The 24,029-nt window shown below is 36.2% G+C and overlaps 3 protein-coding genes across 10 annotated transcripts; 2 read left to right on the forward strand and 1 right to left on the reverse strand.

Annotated features, from left to right (window-relative positions):
• The first annotated feature begins 141 nt into the window (after nt 1-141).
• On the forward strand, nt 142-10,271 carry LOC140672943 (tyrosine-protein kinase CSK). Of its 6 annotated transcripts, none has more exons than XM_072905448.1 (8): nt 142-433; nt 2,226-2,321; nt 7,608-8,008; nt 8,245-8,898; nt 8,998-9,193; nt 9,291-9,374; nt 9,454-9,546; nt 9,631-10,271. In XM_072905448.1, the coding sequence occupies exons 3-8, from the start codon at nt 7,638-7,640 to the stop codon at nt 9,724-9,726; spliced, it is 1,494 nt and encodes a 497-aa protein (XP_072761549.1). In that variant the 5' UTR covers nt 142-433; nt 2,226-2,321; nt 7,608-7,637; the 3' UTR covers nt 9,727-10,271. The 6 variants fall into 6 exon arrangements, with proteins under 6 accessions (XP_072761549.1, XP_072761524.1, XP_072761525.1 ...); XM_072905423.1 differs by having other exon boundaries at nt 144-433; nt 9,288-9,374; XM_072905424.1 differs by having other exon boundaries at nt 144-433; nt 2,226-2,269; nt 9,288-9,374.
• A 1,803-nt stretch (nt 10,272-12,074) lies between these two features.
• LOC140672908 (uncharacterized) lies at nt 12,075-19,275 on the reverse strand. Of its 2 annotated transcripts, none has more exons than XM_072905399.1 (5): nt 19,186-19,275; nt 18,379-19,066; nt 17,250-18,202; nt 15,220-16,891; nt 12,075-13,892 (listed from the first exon to the last, which is right to left on the reverse strand). In XM_072905399.1, the coding sequence occupies exons 2-5, from the start codon at nt 18,545-18,547 to the stop codon at nt 12,823-12,825; spliced, it is 3,864 nt and encodes a 1,287-aa protein (XP_072761500.1). In that variant the 5' UTR covers nt 18,548-19,066; nt 19,186-19,275; the 3' UTR covers nt 12,075-12,822. The 2 variants fall into 2 exon arrangements, with proteins under 2 accessions (XP_072761500.1, XP_072761504.1); XM_072905403.1 differs by having other exon boundaries at nt 18,379-18,508; nt 19,186-19,262.
• Nucleotides 19,276-19,398: 123 nt separating this feature from the next.
• Nucleotides 19,399-23,576, forward strand: LOC140672968 (uncharacterized). 2 transcript variants are annotated; one of them, XM_072905479.1, is made up of 4 exons: nt 19,399-19,632; nt 19,830-19,986; nt 20,369-21,005; nt 22,619-23,576. In XM_072905479.1, the coding sequence occupies exons 3-4, from the start codon at nt 20,392-20,394 to the stop codon at nt 23,103-23,105; spliced, it is 1,101 nt and encodes a 366-aa protein (XP_072761580.1). In that variant the 5' UTR covers nt 19,399-19,632; nt 19,830-19,986; nt 20,369-20,391; the 3' UTR covers nt 23,106-23,576. The 2 variants fall into 2 exon arrangements, with proteins under 2 accessions (XP_072761580.1, XP_072761591.1); XM_072905490.1 differs by having other exon boundaries at nt 20,405-21,005.
• Nucleotides 23,577-24,029: the final 453 nt, after the last annotated feature.

The raw sequence follows: 24,029 nt of genomic DNA on the forward strand, positions 1-24,029 counted from the left end.
AACGCATTGTAGAAGCCCCTTTATTGTTACTATCGCGAGCCAATACGATGCTCTATTTCGCGCATGCGTGAAAGAGAGAGTCCAACCCTATCAATCGACACTGGTGCGAATAATTTCAGGGCCTCATGCGCGAATCAAGGTGCTTCTCTTTTCATTCGGGTCGTGCGTAATAAAATGGCCGTCCAACTCGACCTGAATGAGTGACGTTTCTCGCAAGGTGTTTCCGTACGCGATTCGCGCCGCGCAGTTTTTCCATGAATATTCGTGCGCGTGAACGCGCACGGCTGTCGCAGCGTGTCCCGCGTCCGTCCGCATCCCTGTCGCGCCTAAATTTCGGCCGATCACACGGCCAGAGACGTGCGACGTGCGACGTGCAACGTGCGCCTCTTTCCACGGCCTCCACGGCGGCTTGTTTCGCCGCAAACGCATTTAGGTGTGTATTATCGCATTACGCGTACGTGCGTGCGTGCGTGCGTACATTTGCGTGTGCTCGTACGAAACGTTGACGAAACGGCGCCGAGACGCTTCGTTCAGTGACATTCCTCCTTGTCTCGGGATCCGTGCGCGCGAGAGTTTGGTTATATTGGCGAGAGACGTGATTCTTTTTTCCTGTCGCTCTGAGTGGGCGGTATTTATTTAAATGACAGATGCGAACATGGCGATCCGGCAAACGCCGGATTGACTTGAATGCAAACTCGCGTCTGTTTTCTCAATCAGAATTGTCGTTTCATTCGATTACATCAACCTCTGGTCCATCGCGAGAGAAAATACGTAAGGAAATGTTATACCAGGGCGGAAACGGAGCTCCTCCGCTTCATAGTTCTTTTTCTAGTCTGACATTGATTGTCAAACGTAATTTGTCTTTCTTAAAATAAGTCTTGTAAATGATTTTTACAGCAGAGACACTTTTAATATTTCGTGCATTGGCATTAGAGCAAGAGACCACCATCAGGAAATATTGATGAACTAGCGGGATTTTAACAATGTGCTGAGCTAAACATAATTTGAATTGTTGGGAGATTCACAGTCTGTTGTTATTATATACGACTAAAAATCTTCATCAAATAATCAATTTTTAAAATTTATCTTGTAATAAAAATGTTCTAAGAATAGGAATATTTATGTCATTCATGTTTAACAAGAATAAAAAAAAAAAAAAAAAAACAGTTTTATTCAGTTACTTATCGCGCGCGAAATAAGGGTTAATAGAATTTTTATTTAGAATAGAAAAAGAAATAATCTGTAGTACTAAGAAAAAAATTATAATGATATTGTTATAGAACAATTAATATAATTTTCAAGTTATTTAGATGCTTCAGTTAAAGTAAGATCCTACTCTCTTTCCAACATTATCAAAGTCAAAATTCGAAAAAAAGATCAAGTTTTATTTAATTTAAATTGCTGAATGTTTATAAAAAGAACCTGTATGAAGATGAACAACGTTAACGTTCTTGTAACCGACTCTCAAGGTTTTTCTCCAGAGTACGCTTCTTCAAGTTCCTATATCCTCTCTGACATCGTGACCCGGTTCGATTCGCGACGTGAGAGGAACTTTGTACGAAACCACTTGGTGATTAATATGTCTCGAAGTCTAGCAAACTGGCCCCGGTCTCGTGTGAACCCGGACAATTAGCAATTGGCTAATTATACGGTTAACGGGCGACGTCATAGTCGTAGCTTAATTGTGTGCCTCAAATGGAACGTTCTTCCTTCTTTTCAGTCGCGTGCGTTTTTTCTTCTCTTCTGCTGAATTGCGGTCGCAAACTCGAGCGAAATTTTATCCCATGTTCTTCTAATTAATTCTTGAGGAAGCGGACGAGAACGCGCGAATTTACGTCCGATGATGTAACTCCGATAAGCGGTGCATCTATATATATACGTAAAAAAATATCTGATGTAAAAAGGTTATCATTATAGAAAATCATTTCAAGCCACAGCTAAACAGCGCGGTTTTGTATTCTTATCTTCTATATATAGTATGACATTTGTCTTATTATAATAACATTTTATTTATAAATATTTTATTTCATAATATTAAAACACTTTATTGACGATATTAAAGTTTTAATATCCGCTTATTATTTTTGGCAATCGTTCTATTACTCTTGTTTAATCTGCAATAATTACTTGTGGATGTTTTCCGCATGAAAATTATTTATATGCATGTGATATAGGAATCAAGATGAGGTTTATCGAAATTTAACGATTTTTTATTTCTCTTTCAGAGGGGCAATATTTTCGGAAGATGGATACTCGATGCAAAGCATAGGTGTGCTTCCAAGACACTTTGCATTACGCTAAATTAATCTCCGCATTTTATCGTGAGTTAATCTTCGTTTTCGAGCGAGACAAATTCGAAGAAATTAATGTTACGATGCGAATACACAGTAGAAGCTAGAAATTTCGCGTTCCATTGCGGTTCCAACGGAATTCTATTCTATTCAGAGCTCCGTTTTGGCGCGAGTAAGTATGCTAGAAAGAGAGAGAGAGAGAGAGAGAGAGAGAGAGAGAGAGAGAGAGAGAAATGAAAGATAAACGCTGCTTTTTATGTTCATTTAAATTCTCCCTTTATACGAGAACCAAGTGCCGAGTGTTTGATCCCGCTATTCAGCAGTAGCGCCATTCGCGTTTCACGCATTCCACGATACGATCTACTTGTATACTCGATGTTGCTTCGGACATTCGCTTTAGCGACGTCGTTAAAAACTATAAAAATAACACGTGAAAAAATGTGAGATATATCAGGATAAAGTAGAAAAGAAAGTAGAAATATTATATATAAAAATTTTGAATATTATATAACACTTTATTCAGAAAAATTTAAATATTTTAAAGGTCACTTATTTAATTTTTTTAATTCGTGTTTGTATAACTAAATCCGTTATACGTTTAACTTTATGTATTATCCGTTTTCAAACTTATTAAAATCAATAATACATAATCTCTCTGATCAATATACATAATGAATAATTCGAGAAATATTGTAACTTGGAGAGCAGGTATAAGATTAGAAACCATGAAATAACTGTCTTTGCGATTGAGAAGATATTCTCTCTCTGTACGATTTCATCCTTCAATCACTTAAACTGCACGAAAATTACTTGTCTTTTGGCAGCTTTGTTGAGGAAAATGACCCTACGCCAAGAAATTATTTCTAGAGTTCGTGCACAAAAAAGAACCAACCCGGGATATACCTTTCATCGCGCTGTCACGCGTAGGAATGACTAACAGAATTTCGCGTCTTGACTATATGATGGTTCTATCAGCGAACTAATCCGGAGGTTAATCGATGACTAGACGGAAGACCAATCCGGAGACTAATCGGCGCGACTAGACAGAGCTCGAGGTGTCTCTTGCGATAGTCGCAAAAGTTTTTCGCGCGTCGCGCATTCGGAAATTGCATCGCGAGTCGGGAAGAAGCGTGAGAAGAAGAGAGTGGAAGGTTTGTTGTCCTCTCTCTCTCTCTCTCTCTCTCTCTCTCTCTCTCTCTCTCTCTCTCTCTCTCTCTCTCTCTCTCTCTTTCTTTCTTTCTTTCTTTCTTTCTCTCCCCTTCCCGTCATGCGTGCGCGACGTCAGATGGAAAACGTGGTGCGGGTCACGGTACAGTAATGTGTACTGTTAAAGAGCGCGGCAGCACCACGGGCTCGTTCGCCGGGCGCGAATCTGTTGCACGCGCCCGCACTTGCCTCTTCGTCTCACTGCCTCCTCCTCCTCCTCCTCCTCCTCCTCCTCCTCCTCCTCCTCCTCCTCCTCCTCCTCCTCCTTTTCCTCCTCTTCTTCCTCCTTCTTTTCCTCCTCTTCTTCCTCCTTCTTTTCCTCCTTCTTTTCCTCCCTGTGTCTTTCGCAGCCCTTTTACGTTCTCTCTCGTGGGATATTAATAGGACCGCAATGCGTGCCGAGCACGAGCCTCGCGTAAATCGCTTTCGCGAAGCCAGCAATCTTGAATATTTCGTCTATTTATATTGTTTGTTTCGTGTGGACGATTTTACTTGAATCAGCTATGCGGAACATTTTCGTTCGCTCAATGTAATACGTATCTAATTTGACTAATACATTCGATCTCATTATGATTATGATCGCGTCCATTTCGAACCTTTTAGGCTTTCTATAATTAAAAAAAAATTATAATATCTATTAATTATAAGCTAACAATTACTGCATAATAATTGTTTCATATAATTTATTTGGTATACATTTCATGTTTTTATTTATATTAATATTTTTTTATGATACAAATTTTTTTTTTGTTTATTATATAAATTATCTCTCTTTAGTAGACTAACAAGGGAACCTTGCGGAAAAACGTTTGAAAGAGGTGAAACCATCCCTCGTATATAAAGCGGCTTTTTGCTTTTCTCGATATATCTGGAAAATTAGTGAAGATAAAAGTTTTATGATAAAATTACCTCTATTTTAATCATGTTAATAAAATTTAAAAAAAATTTTTGAAAATTTTTTTATTTTCCGCCGCAACTGAAACTTTCTAAATTCATCTATTTATCCCGTCTATATATGTGTACAAAGTTTCATTAAAATCAGAATTTCCAAGTTCCACGAGGTTCTCTTGTAAGAACAATTTTTCAAGTTCTGGAAAGATATATTTTGATTCTTTCTCAATTTATAATCTTGCTCTCAAAAAGGAGATTTCCAGTAAATAATCTCCTTTCTGCAAACTACAAGATACTCCGCTCATAAGAATCCTTTTCGTCCTGTCGGAAACCAAGGGAAATCGTGGTTATTCCAATTTATTGCTCAGTCTTGAGAACTCAGGATCGCGTTCACATCACAGTCGCGTCATCGGGGAAATACTTTTTGCCGGTAAACCGGGGAGGTCTTCCACGTGCGAATATAATCTTGTCGCTCCTGGCGAAATATGTGCGCAATGTGAACTCTGCGGTCTGCGGTTCGTATAAAAGCGCTTCGATAGTGAATCATTGAAAGCTACAGTTGGAAACATACTGTTGTAAACAGAAACTTCGGCGTCGACCTTGAAATCTGCATAATTATTGCGTCTGTGTTTTCTGTTGAAATTAATATAAATGTATGACACATCGCAATCTAATACTCGATTCAAGATATTTTACAAGCATTGAACATTATCATACAAAATTTCTTGAAGCTTTTTTTCTCGCCAAACGGACACGTAATGATACTTGCCTTGTAAAATATGCTTAGCTTTACTTTACGTTTCTATATCTCTGATAAAACATACTTAAAAACTTGAGAATTTTATCTACTTTTGCTGTATCAGAAGCGAAACGGTATATCTGTCAGTCTTATAAAAAACATTATTTTTCTTAAAATAACAGTCCATTTATATACTATTTTTCAAAGTATTTATTGCAAGTCCATACTCTAAGATAACACTACAGATATAAATAAATCATAAATTAAACCCCAAAGCAAAAATTTGTATGTGTAATAAAATTTTTAAATCAATTTCTTTTATCGTTCACTGATCGGTAAAGTTTTTTTCTCATAATTGACAATGTATTTTACTCATTAAATTTTTTTCTACGTATATACGGAACCTCTACATAAACCGCACGCATTTCCTCTGAATCACTAATATATGAAGGTATAGACAGTTTGCATCATATAAATGGCAAATTTATAGCTATGTATGTATACATAGCTCTTTTAAGTACTTGGTTGCATGCGATAGAACAGTTTTGCATAGCAGTTTTTTTTTTTTACACGTGTTATGCACCGGCAAGAGGAATTAACGTCGCGTGCAGCCGATAATAAATTTTATTAGCCTGAAATCTACGCGGCCGTGCAGTCATGTAACCTAACCCGACAAGCCCGACGAGGAACGTGTATTACACGTGTACGCATCGCGCATTCGGATTCAATATTGATATTCAAGGCGTTTCGCGTTTGACGGGCGCGATGTTGTTTTTTGGCTGAACAAAATTCCGTAGAGAAAGACAAGCTAGGTGATACCTCTGACCTATAAAAATCAACTCTTCGTTCTTGTTTCATCGAATGTTATATGCAGCCAGCGTGATTTGAATTATGCACAGTTCTATCAGATCGTAAATTCGATCGGCGTGAGTTCGATATTTTTTTTTTTTTTTTTTTTTTTTTTTTTTTTTCAGAGCAGTATCTCGTCTAATATTCCCTTCTGTATCTCTCGTATTCTCTTCGACACGCGCATAAAGCTTGACCGCTCTCATCCGTCTGTCTGGAAATCCGGAGCGGGGACACGCGACAGAAATGTGACTACTTGTGGAGAGAGGAGGAAGGGGAGGGAGGAGGGGTTACGTAACAGAACTATTCGCATATTATTATGTTTTGCTGCAACTATACGTTTTCACGTGACATAACTCGCTCGTTCTCTCTCTTTCTGTTTCGCGGGCATCCGACCAAGGATAAAGTCTCAGTTGAATTATTCAATATTTGTCGGTACGATGGATTTGTTTCTTCTGTTATCGTACCTGATCACGATACGGATAACGTAAGGAAATCATGTCGGGAAGCATTTTCTTCAAGAGCTATTTCCCTGCGTTACGAAGCGTGTCGTACGTGCTGTAATGTTTCATTCATCCGAACTGGCAAAAATATTTCTCCGCACGTCTCTCATATGCGTGTTCCAATAAATTGATTTGATCTGACTCAATTCAAAGTGTACGATACAACAGAGAATATATTCAAATGTTAAAATGGAGGCAATTTATAATTTCTTGCAATAAATAAATTTTCAATCAGAAATGCATCCTACGTGGAAATTATGTCGCTTAGTCAGTTTCCGATAATTGTAGGCCTACTACCACACTTATTCGTATTACAATCGTTGAAAATAAGAGGCGGCCAGTGTGACTCACCTATCATACACGTCCCGTGTACGGACGTGCGGTGCATCGTAATACGGCGGATGAACATCGCGGTAGTATATAGTACCTTGAAACAATAGGCACTTTAGACTAACCACTGTATATTAAAACTCGGCGTGGTCGGCGGATACGTCCCGATTGAATATACAATATATCGAGGTCTAATTTGCCTAACGAGTTTCAATTAATTATCGCTTGCTCACAGATTACGTCGAACCTCGGGAATAATTGCATCGTCCCGACGATATATAAGTGATCGCCGATCACTTTGCAACACTTTATTTGTATTTTCCTACATAATTTTTTTTTCTTTCCCGTGTAGAAACATTTTTTTAGACGATCCCAAATCGAAATTGAAAAAGATTCATGGAGTACACAACTATTTAAACACCCACCCAATTTAATGTTCTCTCCAGAATAGGAGAAAGTAGGACAATGATTGTCCATTATGTTCATGACCCTAAAAGACTTTTATCTCAAAAGAAATCTAAGCTGCAAGACGAGTACATACAAGGATCATTATGCGCGTATCTCAACAACATTATTAACAATATTGTTTGTAACACTGGTGTTTAAAATTTTTACATATTTTTTAAAAAGTATTAAATTTATGCTTTGGTATCTCGATCGTTTAATATTGCCACTTTGTACCGTTCGTTATATCTTCTCCATACGAATGTACCGGAGCATTTCTAATGTGCATCTTTTTTAATGAGGCATACTGAATAAATCACGCCCGCTCATGTGAATGCGCTTCATTCATTTCCGTAGGTTGATAGAGCCTACTGTGCGGCAGCTGCCATGCCAACGTACCACAATGCGGGTGGTGGATACCCGAATGTGTCAGCGCCAGCGCGACAAGCGAAACTCGACGGCAATCAAAATCATCACACTATCCCTTCAAACGTAACGTCCCATCCCCTCATACAAAACAGCACTCAGCAGCAGCAGCAGCACAGCGTTCCTTCAAACCTGTCTGCAGGTAACATTCCGTCCCATCCAGTATCGCCGACGATGACCACGCATTCGAGCGTTACCACCCCCAACATCACTACGCACGTGAACGCCACGTCGTCACCGGTGATTCTCACCTCGAACGCTATTAATCCAGGCGCCAACACCACTGCGTTGCCGGTCAATCCGCGACACGAGGTGAAGCTGAATGCGATGCCGTATGTATTATTCTGTGACACACTTGTTGTCAGTTTAACATTTACAAATGTAACAAGTTCGAATCAGTTGGGTTTATTAACTTTACAAAAGTAGAATATGCAAAAAAGTTGATACGGACATATTAATTGAATATTTTTCATATGCTACTGAAAACGTTATGAATTAAAAATCTGTAATGTTCCATTTACTTCTGAATTTTATTTGATTTTATTTGATTTTATTTTCACCTGCGCAGATGGTTCCACGGAAAAATATCTAGAGAAACGGCAGAAAGATTATTGCGACCGCGAGAGGACGGTTTGTTCCTAGTTCGTGAGTCAACGAATTTCCCCGGAGACTACACGCTCTGCGTATGCTATCAAGGACGCGTACAACATTATAGGGTGAAATATAAAAACAACCAGTTGACGATTGATGATGAAGAATTTTTCGAGAACCTGGCGCTCTTGGTGGAACATTACGAACAAGATGCGGATGGTTTATGCACGCAGTTAACGAAATCCCTACCGAAACAGGGCAAGCAAGATTTCTGTGTGGATCCAAAGGCGTTCGTAGAGGCCGGTTGGGTGATACAGACTCACGAGTTAGAATTAAGGGAGTGCATCGGAAAGGGAGAGTTTGGCGATGTGCTGTTAGGCGTCTATCGAGGGGAGAGAGTCGCAGTGAAGATGCTAAAGGATAATAGCGAGGCGGCACAGAGGTTTCTGGCCGAGGCGAGTTTAATGACCTCCTTAATACATGACAATCTGGTTAAATTACTCGGTCTCGTTTTTAATAATCAACACATGTACCTGGTTACGGAATATATGAGCAAAGGATCCCTGGTGGATTATTTACGGTCCAGAGGAAGATTACACGTTTCCAAAAAAGATCAGATCAACTTTGCATAGTATGTAAAAAATGAACGTTTGTCCGCGCCGATTATAAAATATATATTATAAAATATCTAGATGTATTATTAATCGCGCATTTTTAATATATATTGTAGCGATACGTGTGCCGGTATGGCGTACCTGGAATCCAGACACGTTGTTCATCGGGATTTGGCGGCGAGAAATGTTCTTGTGGCAGAAGACAACTCCGCTAAAGTATCCGATTTCGGGCTGGCACGGGATGAAAACTTTTCCCTCGACGGTGGAAAGCTGCCAATTAAATGGACTGCACCAGAGGCTTTAAAACAGAACGTAAGTATACGACAATCTCTTGATAACTTATAGACGAATCAAAAATGTATTGTTATAATATTGTATAACATTGTATTACATTTGCTGTTTTCAGAAGTTTTCAAATAAGTCTGATATGTGGAGTTTTGGAATCCTTCTTTGGGAAATTTATTCCTTTGGTCGTGTGCCGTATCCGCGAATTGTAAGTAATACTGTCACGTTGAACGTTTTATAAGAAATATATGATATGTTTTATCCACACGTTATTACTGCAATTGCAGCCATTAGCCGATGTTGTAAAGTGTGTAGAAAAAGGGTATAAGATGGAACCACCAGATGGATGTCCTGTGGAAGTTTATGACATTATGAGACAGGTAAAGTAAACTTTAGTTTTTCTCATATTATGTATCTTATTACATTATTACATTATCTTAGTAAGACACATTATTTTTTGGCAGGCATGGGATTTACAGCCAGAAAAGAGACCGAGTTTTCACGATATAAAAGTAACACTCGGCCAATTAAGAGCCGAGTATACCAAAGGCGTGAATTAAAAAAAAACTTAATACGTTAACAAAACTTTAGTAAAGAACTTAGCGAGAACTGAAAAAAAAAAGCTGGGACTGGTACGTCTGAATGATTTTTCGTTTTCAAAGCGAAAAAAAATAGTGATTCTGAATATTTTTATTAGAAAGAAAAGAGTTCAATAGAAACAGAACCTTCTCTCGATTGTACATTGTATACAAAAAATAGTATTCGCTTTGCTTATATTTATTATTACTTTAGTTTTTGAAATGTGTGGGGAGAGTTTTAATTTTTATATAGTAATATTTTGCACAAGTATTACCTATGGTCAATCGTGCCTTTGTCCAAGTTGACATTTTCAAGCAAGAAATTTTCAACTTGTACAATATCTGGATTATGAAATCCAGATATATTCGGAATAAAATCAAGAAATTTAAAGTTGCGCAATTGCCTACTTAACTTTCAATAGTCACGTTTCTTTGTCTTTATCATGGCGATGATAAGAATAACTGACTATTATAGTTCGTGACTTTTCTAAGTAATTCAAGTGTTTTTTTTTTTTTTTTTTTTTTTTTTTTTTTTTTTTTTTACAATATAGCACACAGGTAACATGCATGTACAATGTATTAAATTTAGATTCATTATACATTACGTTATGTATTCACAATCACATTCATTTAATCTTGGATCATTGATTATTATCTCGTTTTTTGTTAAAATTATGTAAAAAAAATTTTATTTGCAATTTGTATTATTAGAAATGTAAAAGATGCTTGAGCAATCATATATTGCAAGTACTTGTTTAGTTGTTTAAGTTCTTGATCAAAGATTTGTCATAAGAAGCATTAATTTTTAACTAAATTATATGTATCGCATTTTTTCTTATAACATCATTACTTCAACTACATGTGGTGATGTACATGTATTTCTCTCTGTAAATATTTTTGTATATATATTTACTCATCAAAAATAATATTTGAAAAACAATTGATATTGATTGAGAGATTTAACGAAAAATATTTTTTTCTTTTCTTTTTTTTTAGGTTTAAGACTAACACATGTATTATGAACGAATGCCCATATGCAATTGTTGCACCACGCCAAAAATAATTATCACTCGTTTACATATTATTGAGGAAAAAATTTTCTTTATTAAGTAGTATATATTGTTTGCAATACCATTGTTTTGTATGTATTTTTTTCTCTTATTTTTTTTTTTTTTTCTATTTCTCTTTTGTATCAATTTCTATTTCATAAATACATACATACACATTTTTCATAAAAGATTCTGCCAACAATAATAACGGACTAATTTCGTGAATGTTTGACGGCCGTATCTCGCTAAATAGTAGCTACAGGCTACAAAAAAGATCAAATATTTATTCTTTAAGATATCGCGCGAGTGACAAGAGATCTGTAAAATTGTAGATATTAAATTCTTGTATATGCCACACAATTAAAAAAGTTAATAAATTTTTCATTAATTATATATAAATATCGAGATATCTAATATATATGTATATGCAACAGTCGTAAAATACTGTGTATTAAATTGACACTGTATTACACGATGATTTGTTAAACTTGAAAAGTGACGATGGAGGTGTCGCTCAGTTCCTTTTAAAACGAAATCTTTCATAATAAAAGCAGAGAGTGTCGTGACTGATTAAATACTTCACAATAATAGGTTCGATCTTTCTTCCACAAGTGTCTCTTCAGTCTGCAGTTAGACGTAGTTCTATAAGATTTAGAGCATATTTATCTTAAGCGTATGGTCCGTTTGTAACTTTGATATTACAGTATGTACTTGAAGAAAGTACATGTATTAATAATGTGTATTAACATGGCTCTAACTGGCTAATACTTTGAATTGCTTTTTCATTACAAAGTTTGATATTTGTATTGTATTTACTATTTGCGTCAACATTAACTCTTCCACACACAGATATGAATTTCATATTACTTGTGTAAAATGCCAATTGTATTTCCATTTTGTCTTCGACATTTCGATCCATCATGAAGCATTATCTTGTTATTCATTGAAGAACACACAGACTTTTATAATACAGGGTATCCTATAATTGGTGAAAAACCTACTAATGGCAGATTATATTGAGATTATTTGGAGATGATTTTTCTTCAGCGAAAATGTCGAGGCATCAATAATTTCCGAGTTATAAACGATTGAAAAAAGACGCTTTTCGCGCTAACTTAAACTTTTTGCAGTTAAAAAATTACAATTTTTCAGTCAACTTCAGATAGAGTTTACTGTAATAGAATTTTAATTTAAGGCTTAATTACAATGATATATATTTATATATATATATATATATATATATATATATATATATATATATAATGATAAAAATTGGAAACTTGCAAAAAATGACATCTTTCGAAATCGACTCCAAATGATCTCAAGAATCTGCCATTAACAGGTTTTTCACCACACGTCACTCTGTATATAGAAGTCTGTGGAAGAACATTATACATTTATAGAGCAGTATCGTGTGACGTTCTTATTCGTGTATTTTGATATGTGACACAGGATTCCGTTGTTGCGATTATTAGTTTTCTTATAACAACCATGCGTTTAATCCATTCATTTTTTACTGGTAATCGCTCGATTTTAGAATATAAGAAATCTAATATATATTAAATAAATAAATTAGAGATCGAAAAATCACAAAGGAATTAAAACTATGCTTGATATGCATATGTTCATGTTGTAATTGTAATGATTACATGTCAGTTCGATGCGAGCGTATGTGGGATATGTGACAAATACTTTTTCCACGAATACTCTCTCTCTCTCTCTTATTCTTTTATAGAATTTAATCCAAACTAAGCATGAGTCTGGGAAAGCGAATTGAAAAATCATCATACACTGTTACTACGTCACAATTTTAAAGATTCTCATTAGACGGCTATAGCGACGAGACTAGATCACTGATGAAAGAATAAAAGTTATTAATAAAGGAACGAAGTTATACTATACTCCATAATTGTGTGCTTTATTTAACCTTTTCAGCGAGATAAAGAGTGGTAAAAAAAATAACACATTTTTATAATTCCAAATTATTTGTTAGTGTGATAGTTAGTAATATATCCCGTATAAACCCCCGTCAGTTGCTAGATAATAATGAACACACGCTGCGATTTTTAAACGTGTTCGTATTTATTTCAGTTTGCAATTCGGAATAATCGTGAACATTTATCACAAGTTCATCGTCAGTTGCGATATTATCAACAATTGCGTATTTTTGCATAGTAAATGCATTATTATTCATAATAGTCATATCGTCGTGTGAATATTCGCGTAAAACTTGTTTAAATTCAGTACCATATTTCCTCATTTCTAATGATTTATCGTGTATTTTTATAACTTTCGATAATGCCCAGAATTTTTCGCTACCCTTCAATTTGCGCATTTTCTTTTCTCTGGTCATTTCTGCATTTTCATTACGTCTCGCTTGACGAAATTTTTGAGATACATTTTTCCTAGAGCGTTTCAAAAGCGAGAAAGGATGTGGATGATCCTGGATACTCGAACGATCTTTCAATCGACTGCGTATCAAAAGGTTTCTCTGGACTTTGTGAGGGCGTCCCAAATCACGGTTCAACGTCAGATCACAATCATGACTCGATGTACGGATTAATAAATATTTCGTATTATTTTTTTTGTCTTGGATTATCGAGTGTCTTATTTTACTCATCCTGCCGTATCCCTCTTCCGTAGAAACCCTTAATAAACTCGCGTCGCGAAAATCACATTTGTTGGTATCGGGCGTTGTTCGATTCGAGTCACGGGGATGCAAGATACTTGCGGGTGGATTGTGATGGTTTAAAATTACCTCGGGGTGATTGCAACTCGAAGTGTCTCTTCGTAAGACATTAATGTTTAAATTTTTATGTAATATCGCGCCGCGATTCAGACATGACAATCTTCCATTTAATGAAATTATTTTATTGACGAATGTAACCACGCGGTTGGCGATAACAGAAAATATTTCCGAAACAAAACTTTCTTCGCATTCTACACTGGAACGCAGATAATTCGCGCTATCCTTGTAATGAGTTTCCGGGGTGTTTTTTGCGACATCGTTCCAGTAGAATAAACGTTTTCTAACCGTAATTCCCGCTTTCGTTATCGAACTTGGATAAACTCTTACGTCGTTGCCGTTTCTCTCATTATCTGAATAAAAAATTGAGATTTAAAATCCTGTATTATATATATCTAATATATACTATGCAAAAAAATTAAAGAGCCACTTTCTTTCATATAAAGAAAACCAATTTTCAAGTAGTTGCAACTTGCTTAAAAATAATCGGAATAAGATCAATAAAAAAGCGTTTCAAAACTTGAAGTTTCTAGTATTAGAATCTTTAAATGAATTTCAATTCTTTCTACTTACTCGTTACAAAATTACATTGTAAGAAAGCGACGTCCGTCGATTGAACAAATTTTTTAAAAGTTTGTTCAAAAATACCGAATTAAAAAAAAATCCCAGCACGATTTCATTAATTGAATTTTAAAGAGCAGAGTTTTAGCTTTAATTTCTTTTTTTAACGAATGTATTATGATTTTTTTTCGCCGAGATATTCATTATTAAAGTAAAATCGAGCTATTGACTTTGAGCGCTTTTAACTAGTGAAAAAATGATCGCATAATAATCATTAAAAACGTAATTTAAAAAAGAAAAGTGAGCATTTTAAAATGCTCCTATCATTTTTCAATTATTATTTATTTTTAAAGCGTAATTGTTACTGAAAAATCAAGTAAAAATTGCACTTTTATCTTTTTTTATTTAAATCAATAAAAGTTAACGAAAAAACGCTAAGATTTTCATAAACTCTACAACATTTACAAGTACAAAAAGCACTCCAGTTACTCGTACAAGAGGCCGAAGTGTTAAGTTTTTTCGTACATTTCAAAAACTTAAATTAATGATTACTGTATGATCATTTTTTTCACTAGTTATAAGTGTTCAAAGTCAATAACTCGATTTTGCTTTGATGAATATCTATAATAATAGGCGAGAAAAAATCATAAAACATTCGTTAAAAAAAAGAAATTAAAGCTAAAACCCTGCTCTTTAACACTCAATTAATGAAATCGTGCTAGGATTTTTTTTAATTCGATATTCTTGGGCAAACTTCTGAAAAATTTGTTCAATCGATGTCGCTTTTTTACAATGTAATTACATTGTAACGAATAGAAAGAATTGAAATTCATTTAAAACTAAAAACTTGAAGCTTTAATGATCTTATTGCAATTATTTTTAAAGAAGTTACAACTACTTGAAAATTCGACTTTTTTTATATGAAAGAAAGTGGCCCTTTAATTTTTTACGTAGTGTATATGTATATTCTACAATTTTTACAATTATTTTCTGATAATTTTTTTCTTAGTTGAAAGCGCAATTACAAATCGTAAAATTAAAATGTAAAAATTTTATTTAAGTTTTTTTCTTTTTTTTTCTCTTTCCACGTATAGAAGATATTGAGCTGATGACTCTTACCTGCCATATATTTATGCAGATTCTTGAATGGAGGAAAGAGGTTTACTCTTTCGGATGTTGTTTTCTTTTCCTCGGATGCAGTCTGGCACAGACGATCAACGTAGAGCTTTGAAAAATCTTCAAGTCTTCCTAGAAATATGTTCTGCGAATAATCTTTTCCGGTAATATTGTGCGCGATGGCATTTCTTAGATTTTCTATCAAATTGTATTTATTTAATTTTTCAATATCCGGATTCGTAGTTATATTCATCTCTCTTGTTGTTTTCTTATCAATTTTTTGTTTACTTTGATATTCAGAATTTTCGTTATTATATACGACATTCGTCATTAACGAAACAATGTGAAATCTCGTTTTTTTCTTGCTTTTGCTTATTGGCACTTGATTTGCGCTCTGCTCCATCGTTTCAATCGCGGATAAGGCTTTGCCGTTTTTATCTTTCTGTTGATCCTCGTGCCAGTATCTCTTCGACTTTAACGTAATTTCTAGCGATGAAGTATAGTCGTTGGGTGATTTTCGCTCCGTTTCCTGCGCACGCGAAATTGGCTCATCGTCCGTGACTTCTGCAATAGTTTTCATCTCCGTCTGTTGAGCTTTCGACGACGAGACATCTTGCAAGCGCCTAGTCTCGTATTCCTTAATTGCCTCATTCTTTCTCGAAATTGCGATCGTAGTCTCTGCATGTTTTTCAAACTGTCGTAGGTCCGCCGAACTTGTAAATTCCTGCCGATCCATTATTTGACCCAAGCTTCGAATCTCAATCGCATCTCGCGATTCACGAACGTCCTCTGCCTCTGGATCGATCTTGTCACTGAACGTAATCGTGTCGCTCTCCGATCCCGTTAAAGTCCTCACCGATTCATCGTCGGCGACATTGATATACGCTTTGGCCATCGAACGTTCCGCGTCGCATGGAGTCTCCGCGTCGTCTTTCCCATCGCATTTTCGCGCATTCGCTCCGTATTTCACACAGACGTTCGACGTTAGTTTCATCGAGGACGACGGTTTCTCGACGTCACTCGTGTTTATCTTGGCGATCCTCGGTCGGAGTTTTTTTTTAGTCTCACCGACGCTCTCCTCCGACGTTGACCTGTCGCAGCAGCCGCAGTCCTCCATGCTAGAAGATCGCTGAAGATCGGCTGTCGCGGGACGTTCCTTCGTGGGATCGGCATCACCGATCCCGACATCTCTCGTGACTTTCGACGGATTGCCGCGCGTGCTGATTGCAGCCGGAACAGGGGCAGCGACTTGCGTCGACTTAGTTTCGGACTTACTAGCGCACGGTTTCAATAGCAGCCTCTTGGGACTCCGTGGTTTTACGTAGACGAACGGATCGGGCGAGCGGGGAATGTCCGGCGGTATGTACAATCTCCTGGGGTCTTCGAATCTCGCCGAGTAACATGGTCTGGAGAATTGCTGCACGATGCGCGACGTCAACGTCGGCGCCGGCAACATCGCGCATCGTCTACGATCAAACTCGGCCTCCACCTGACGAATCTTGTTTTGAATATTGCTCAGCCGGGTCTCCGCGATTGCACGCTGCGAACGATAGGGCGCGAAATTCACGTTCACCCGCTCATCGCATTCCTTCTGTCGTAATGCTGACAGGAAATCTCGCAGCTCGGCGTCGGACTTTAGAGCGAGAACAGTGGCATCTATAAGATCGGTCTCCACCTTCAAATGTATAAGCATATATTACGTTAATGTATTTGATAATCCTCAAATTTTAATAATTTTATATAAATACTTCCTAATTAGTCTTATGCAACTTATTATTATATTAAATTTATTATCATTAATTGTTTTTGATATAATGGAAATAAAATAAAAATATAAAATATCTTTTTATTATATAAATGTATTTTAAAATATTAATTATTTAATTCTTAATTTTTTCTGATGATTATTAAAGATAAAATTTATACTTCTTTTAATATTTATTAGATAATGAAATTTTTCGACAAGAAAACGTGTATGTGTGTATATATAGTTGAAGAGTAAAAATTTGAACATGTAAATTAACATTAAATACCTCTACACCGACGCCCTGAATTTCCATCATCTTCCGGTTGATGAGTCCCTCGACCTGCGCCTTCAGTAGATTCATTTTTAGCTGTACCAGGGTGAGGATCGGAATGATATTGGGCGGCGGATTGGCCGTCATATGCAAGTTGATGAGCGCGTTAACTTGCTGCGCGTTCTTCGACTCCGATAACAGCTGATCTTTCGTCAAAACGTTTATAGCCTTCTGCGCCTTCGCCATCGTATCTTCCATAGTGGCGGTTACGTTTGAGCCCGGCACTTTGCGCAATATTAATCGCGTGGCGGCGCACGCGATGATACCCTGCATCGAGAGGAATTGAGATGCCAATGCTTGAAGATGTAGCGAGGACGGACAGCTTCTCTTCGCGCAGATGGTGTCGTCGGTGGTGGGCACGCAATAGTGCTCGCAATCGTGCAGATCGGAATCGAAACGACAACCGACAACGGTTCGCGCGACGCTTCTCATGTCGGTCGAGTCGACGTCTCTTTTTCGACAGCATCCGCAATTTTGAGTGGTATCTCGCGCACGAATAGACGGATCGTAAAACGGCATGGGTACCGGATAGGGATAAAACGGCGGTGGTGGCGGATAACATGCGGTCGGATAAGTTAATCCGCCACTCGGCGGATTCGCCATTGTTGTTGGAGGAGGGAAACCTGTCACCGGCGCTGTCGCCTGCGGCAAAATCGGCTGCTGTTGCTGCTGAGGCGCCGGCGATTGTTGACAATTACCGGGCAGGATGAAAATGGGAGCGGTGTTGCTGACACACGCACGAATCTGATCGAAAATATTTTGCGGCAGCTGGCTGCAGCTGGGATAACTTGGCGGGGGGCTACACGGGTTTTGAAAGACGGGACGGCAAGGATTTGTTATTGGTTGTGGTGTACATTGATGCGTTACGTAAGAGTCCGGTTGGTAAACGTGAGCGGGGATGAAGGGTCCTTAAATAGAGAAAGTACGGGTTAGGGGGTAAAAAAAAGTAGAGCGAGCAATTTGATTTTATATAAATTATATATACGATTTTTAATAAAATCTTTTAATTAATTAATAATAAAGATATTTTTAATTTATATGTATCCCATGTTAACAAATATTAACATTTCATTTGACTTTTTACCTTGGCAAGTTGCAGAGCACGGACCAGAGCATGCAGCAGTTTGCATCTGCTGGGTACTCGTTTGCCGTTGTTGGCATATTGGGAAATTATACTGACTCGTCTGTACGGGTACGTTCTGACAAGGCGCGACCTGTGACATCGAGGCCGCGTTACAAGGTAAATTAATCATCAGTATTAGAGGTTAAATCATTGATTTGCTTTAGGCATTTAGATCCCAGCTGCAGCTGTCGTCTCTATTTATTTCAGTTGGGGATTAATAATGCATTATTCTGTTTTTCGTTTAGTAGTGCTTTAAGAGAATTATTCACTTGAAAATTTAGATTTGAATAGTCTAGAATAGAAATGTGGATATGTCAAGCACGAGATGTTCCGTGCTTTTGTTAAGACTTGAAGTTGTAGACTCGTTAAAATAAAATTACGTCATCGATAGTTATATTATTGAAGAAAATTCGTTGGCGCATAAATAATTGCAAAGTGTTTTCTTTCAAAGTATTCGAGAAGAGATTACTGTAAAATAAAGGTGCTTTTTTTCAGCTCTGCAAACATCTTTAATTCCGCATTTTAAATGTACGTTCGCTACAGAAACTTCACAATTTATGCTCCGCTCGAAGCTTCAAGTTCGTTACGATGGACGTGGCGAGAGACAATTTTTCTTTCGGCATTTTAAAGTCCGAAGCTCACGCGTCACCTGATTAAAATAAATCCGATTAGTTATATAGATCCGATTAGAGTGAGTAATTTCTTTAATAAGACGGTAATCTCTGTAACGCAATTTAAAGTTACTTCCACTTTTCTTACGATCGATACCTTTTTCCGGATTAAATGTCGATGAAAATATACTTAAAGCAACGAGGACGCTAGCTAAACGGTTTGTCACGTTTCGTTCGCGGCGTAAACTCGTTTGCGACATCATTAAAAGCCAATGAAAGCCGGCTTCGTTATCTTGAAAGAGTGGGGAGATATAGCTCATCGTGCTATGACTTTCTACGCAGCACCCATTCATTACGTGCAGCTGAGCTGGCCCCTCGTCACTCGTCAACTCGTGACACGGATGTGTCTCTAAATAAAACACTACGATAAATACGATATCGCGATTGTGTACTTGATATATGTGTGTCATCTTTCGCACGATGAATAATAATGTCTGACAAATTATGCGCTTCAGGGAATTATCGTGAGAAAAATAATCTCTCAAGCTGTTGAACAAAAAGAACGTGACTGGACTTTATTAAGTGTATTAGATCTACATTTGATGTGAGTTGTCTCAAATTAACTCTTTCTCTTTTCTTAATTAAGATCGTTGATAAAACATAAATTAGAGATGATATAATTATTATATATATATATATATATATATATATATATATATATATATATATATATATATATATATAATATAGATAAATTAATAAAAATTAGAGGTAAAAGAAAACGTTATAAAATATTTTTAGAGTTTTTAGAACTGCGGACTGGGTCAAATGAATGAGGAATCGTCAATGAGATGAATAGAGGGGAGATTTATTCCGGTTATGTAACAGAGATCGTGAATTTCTAGTTACCAGTGGCCTACAGCAGGGAATTCTACGAATAACTCTAAAATCCGCTAGGGTAAAGTATATTTGATAAATCATTTCTCTCTCATAATAATTGGTATATAATTGCGGCAACTAGTCATATTCTCATCTGTTTGGTTATTAGCGAAAACGTTCGTTTGCGTTGCACCACGACTCATTCTCGGGGCTCACAACACGGTTAAAATGTTTTTAATTATTCCGGCGACTCGTTGCATTTCGTGACGATAAACATTATTAACGTGTGCGGCACTCGTCGCGACAACGTTATTAGGACGAGGAAGGGCGTAAAGAAAAAAAACAAAAAAAAAAAAAAAAATGGAGAAGAAAAAATTCCTCATAATTCTCGACTTTCCGGCTTTAAGCGCGCGCGCTCTCGTAGTGCCGGTGTCCTTAATTGCTGCCGTGTTTTATTACAGCGATATTATTTTTCCCTTTCGCTATGGCCGACCCAGATTTCCGTACCAAGTCGGGAGAGCAGTGCCAGTGCGGAGACTGCGACTTCATAAGACGGGAATTGATACCGGAGATGGTGCACGATCGTCGTTTCTGCGAGTCCGGCTCGAGAGAATTTGTCGAGTCCGATTCCGTTGACGTGGAGCATCTCGACGGGATGCGCGATTATACGACCAAGCTATACCGGGTGACAGCGCGGGTAAAATTTTCCGGCGAGCCCTACAACTTTCCTCTCGTTATCAAGTTGCCAAAGGCAGACGCGGCATCTCCGCCGTCTAGTTCGTTCCAGAACGAAGAGATGTTTTATAGCAAGATGACACTCGAGTACGGAACGGACGGTATACCCAAGTGTTATTTATCCGACTTGGGTCGATACGGTCGGCCGGTCATAGTACTGGAGGATCTGATCGCTCGTGGTTACGCACATGTAAACGATAAATTGGACGAAGATCACTTGAAATTGTGCGTAAAAGCTCTGGCGACGTTTCACGGCAGAGGATTGAGCCTGAAAGCGCGCAAGTTTCCTATTTTCCGAGAGTTCTACGCAAAACTATCTGTGCCGGACAGCTTGTATTCTGTTCAGCACATGCTCGGTGCCAGGTAAATCATTTTTTATCATAATACGTACCCGCTAAAAAATTTTTATATATAATTAGACAAAATTATACAATCTAATTATACAAATTTATATACGAAATTTGTGTCTTTTATATATAATTATACATAAAATGTTGCAGCTATTGTGTATAAGTATATGTATAAGTTTACATATACATAATTCTAATTGCAGCTATCAATTAAAGTACTGAAACGTCTTTTATAGATTTGTATTAACGTTTTTTTTTATAACAAAATATCACGTGAAACAATTTACGTCGATTCTTGATTCTAAAATGTGATCTATACGTAATCTCTGTTGTGGTTAATTTTTATAATAATATACTCGTATTTTTATCTAATATACACTACGCAAAAAAAAATAAAAAAAAAAAATTAAAGGACCACTTTCTTCCATATAAAAAAAAGTCGAATTTTCAAGTAGTTGTAACTTCTTTAAAAATAATTGCAATAAGATCATTAAAGCTTCAAGTTTTTAGTTTTAAAATCTTTAAATGAATTTCAATTCTTTCTATTCGTTACAATGTAATTACATTGTAAAAAAGCGACATCGATTGAACAAATTTTTCAGAAGTTTGCCCAAGAATATCGAATTAAAAAAAATCCTAGCACGATTTCATTAATTGAGTGTTAAAGAGCAGGGTTTTAGCTTTAATTTCTTTTTTTTAACGAATGTTTTATGATTTTTTCTCGCCTATTATTATAGATATTCATTATCAAAGCAAAATCGAGTTATTGACTTTGAACGCTTATAACTAGTGAAAAAATGATCATACAATAATCATTAATTTAAGTTTTTGAAATGTACGAAAAAACTTAACACTTCGGCCTCTTGTACGAGTAACTGGAGTGCTTTTTGTACTTTTGTAAATGTTGTAGAGTTTATGAAAATCTTAGCGTTTTTTCGTTAACTTTTATTGATTTAAATAAAAAAAGATAAAAGTGCAATTTTTACTTGATTTTTCAGTAACAATTACACTTTAAAAATAAATAATAATTGAAAAATGATAGGAGCATTTTAAAGTGCTCACTTTTCTTTTTAAATTACGTTTTTAATGATTATTAGGCGATCATTTTTTCACTAGTTAAAAGCGTTTAAAGTCAATAGCTCGATTTTACTTTAATAATGAATATCTCGGCGAAAAAAAATCATAAAACATTCGTTAAAAAAAAGAAATTAAAGCTAAAACTCTGCTCTTTAACATTCAATTAATGAAATCGTGCTGGGATTTTTTTTTAATTCGGTATTCTTGAACAAACTTTTAAAAAATTTGTTCAATCGACGGACGTCGCTTTCTCACAATGTAATTTTGTAACGAGTAAGTAGAAAGAATTGAAATTCATTTAAAGATTCTAATACTAGAAACTTCAAGTTTTGAAACACTTTTTTATTGATCTTATTCCGATTATTTTTAAGCAAGTTGCAACTACTTGAAAATTGGTTTTTTTTATATGGAAGAAAGTGGCTCTTCAACTTTTTTGCGTAGTATATTTTTATATAAAATATTTACTATTATATTTACCATATTTGTTATTAATATTTCATTAATTAAAAAATATGAATGGAAAGATTTGTAATCTGTTATTGTTTGTAGTATATATCTGAGCTTCGCATCACTCGAGTCAAATCTCGTTGAGAAAATAAAAAAAAAGTTACACGTAATGGAAAGTCTGGCCACGGAGATCAACGACGTTTCAATTGTCTGCCACGGTCATTTCACGCGGGATAACGTATTGTTCAAGTACGAGAGCGGCAAACCGAGCGACGTAAAAATGATCGATTGGGAAACAATGAGGTACTGCTCGCCGGCGATCGATTTTGGTCTTATTCTCTTCACCAATATATCCGACGAAAGTGAACCGTCGAAAGTCGAGGCATTCTGTCGGAATATTTTGCGGCTTTATTTGGACACTGTGAAAGAGGAGTATCCGGAAGTGGAGCACGAACTTTTGGAACGAGACATTATCGCCAAGCTGCTGCTGGCGTATATTAGCTTATGCGATGACGGTCCGATTAGAATCACGTACGAAGAACTTGGGAGAATGTTGCGCGTGCTCGATGGTCTCGGTAGCTTCGATTAGAACCGCTCCCATTGTGTACATTGGCAGTTTATTTGATCGTCGATGTACGCAATACTTGTTCTACGTGTTAAGCTGTATCAACACAATTTTATCGCGCATGTTTGTGATAAGGACCTACGCCGAAGGGAGCGTTATTAGTAGATATAAAAGGGTGTGTCAAAAAAAAAAAAACGTACGTTATCACTTTACACTTTGCAAATGATTATATCACCGATGTATAAAATTCGATACTTTTTCTACTAAAATTCGTGAAAAAATTAATTTTCCGTTTTAATTATTCATTTGAATTATTCGTTTTGAAATTGTAAAATTATTTACGTGTTTAATTCTTGCAACTCTTATCGATCTATAAAAAACGAGAGAAATATGTACTGATTTTTAAGAAGCATGAATTTATCGCATCATGGCGAAGATATCTCGTTGTTAATATTATTCTTTTTTTCTCCGTAATAAATTAATTCTATAAACATATTATGAAATTTTATTATTGCATCTCATTGTTTTAGTATTTAGTTCATTACATTTGCACAATTGAGATGCTTATTTTTTACACGTGATGAATCATATAACATCTGTCGTTATGATTTATAGCATCAATGTCCAGCAATGAAATTCCTTGTTGCTTGAAAATGTAAGCTCGTATTGTTACTACGGATTACGCTGCTCTCGATGTTGATATTACCCTAGTTTGATATTTTTAGATTTATTTGCCATCTTCATTAATCTGTATTACGTATTTACCGAAATTTCCGTTAGGATAATTCCTAATTCACTAAAACTTTCGAAATAGATAGCTATATATACATATATATAAAGAATTATTATCGAAAGAATATTTTTCAATTAATTCTAAATGGCAACTAGATTTATAAAGAATATTTATATATGTATGTATCTCCTTTTTCGACAAATAAATTACAATTA

This window comes from Anoplolepis gracilipes, chromosome 1 (genome assembly GCF_047496725.1).
Source record: "Anoplolepis gracilipes chromosome 1, ASM4749672v1, whole genome shotgun sequence".
Taxonomy (NCBI): domain Eukaryota; kingdom Metazoa; phylum Arthropoda; class Insecta; order Hymenoptera; family Formicidae; genus Anoplolepis; species Anoplolepis gracilipes.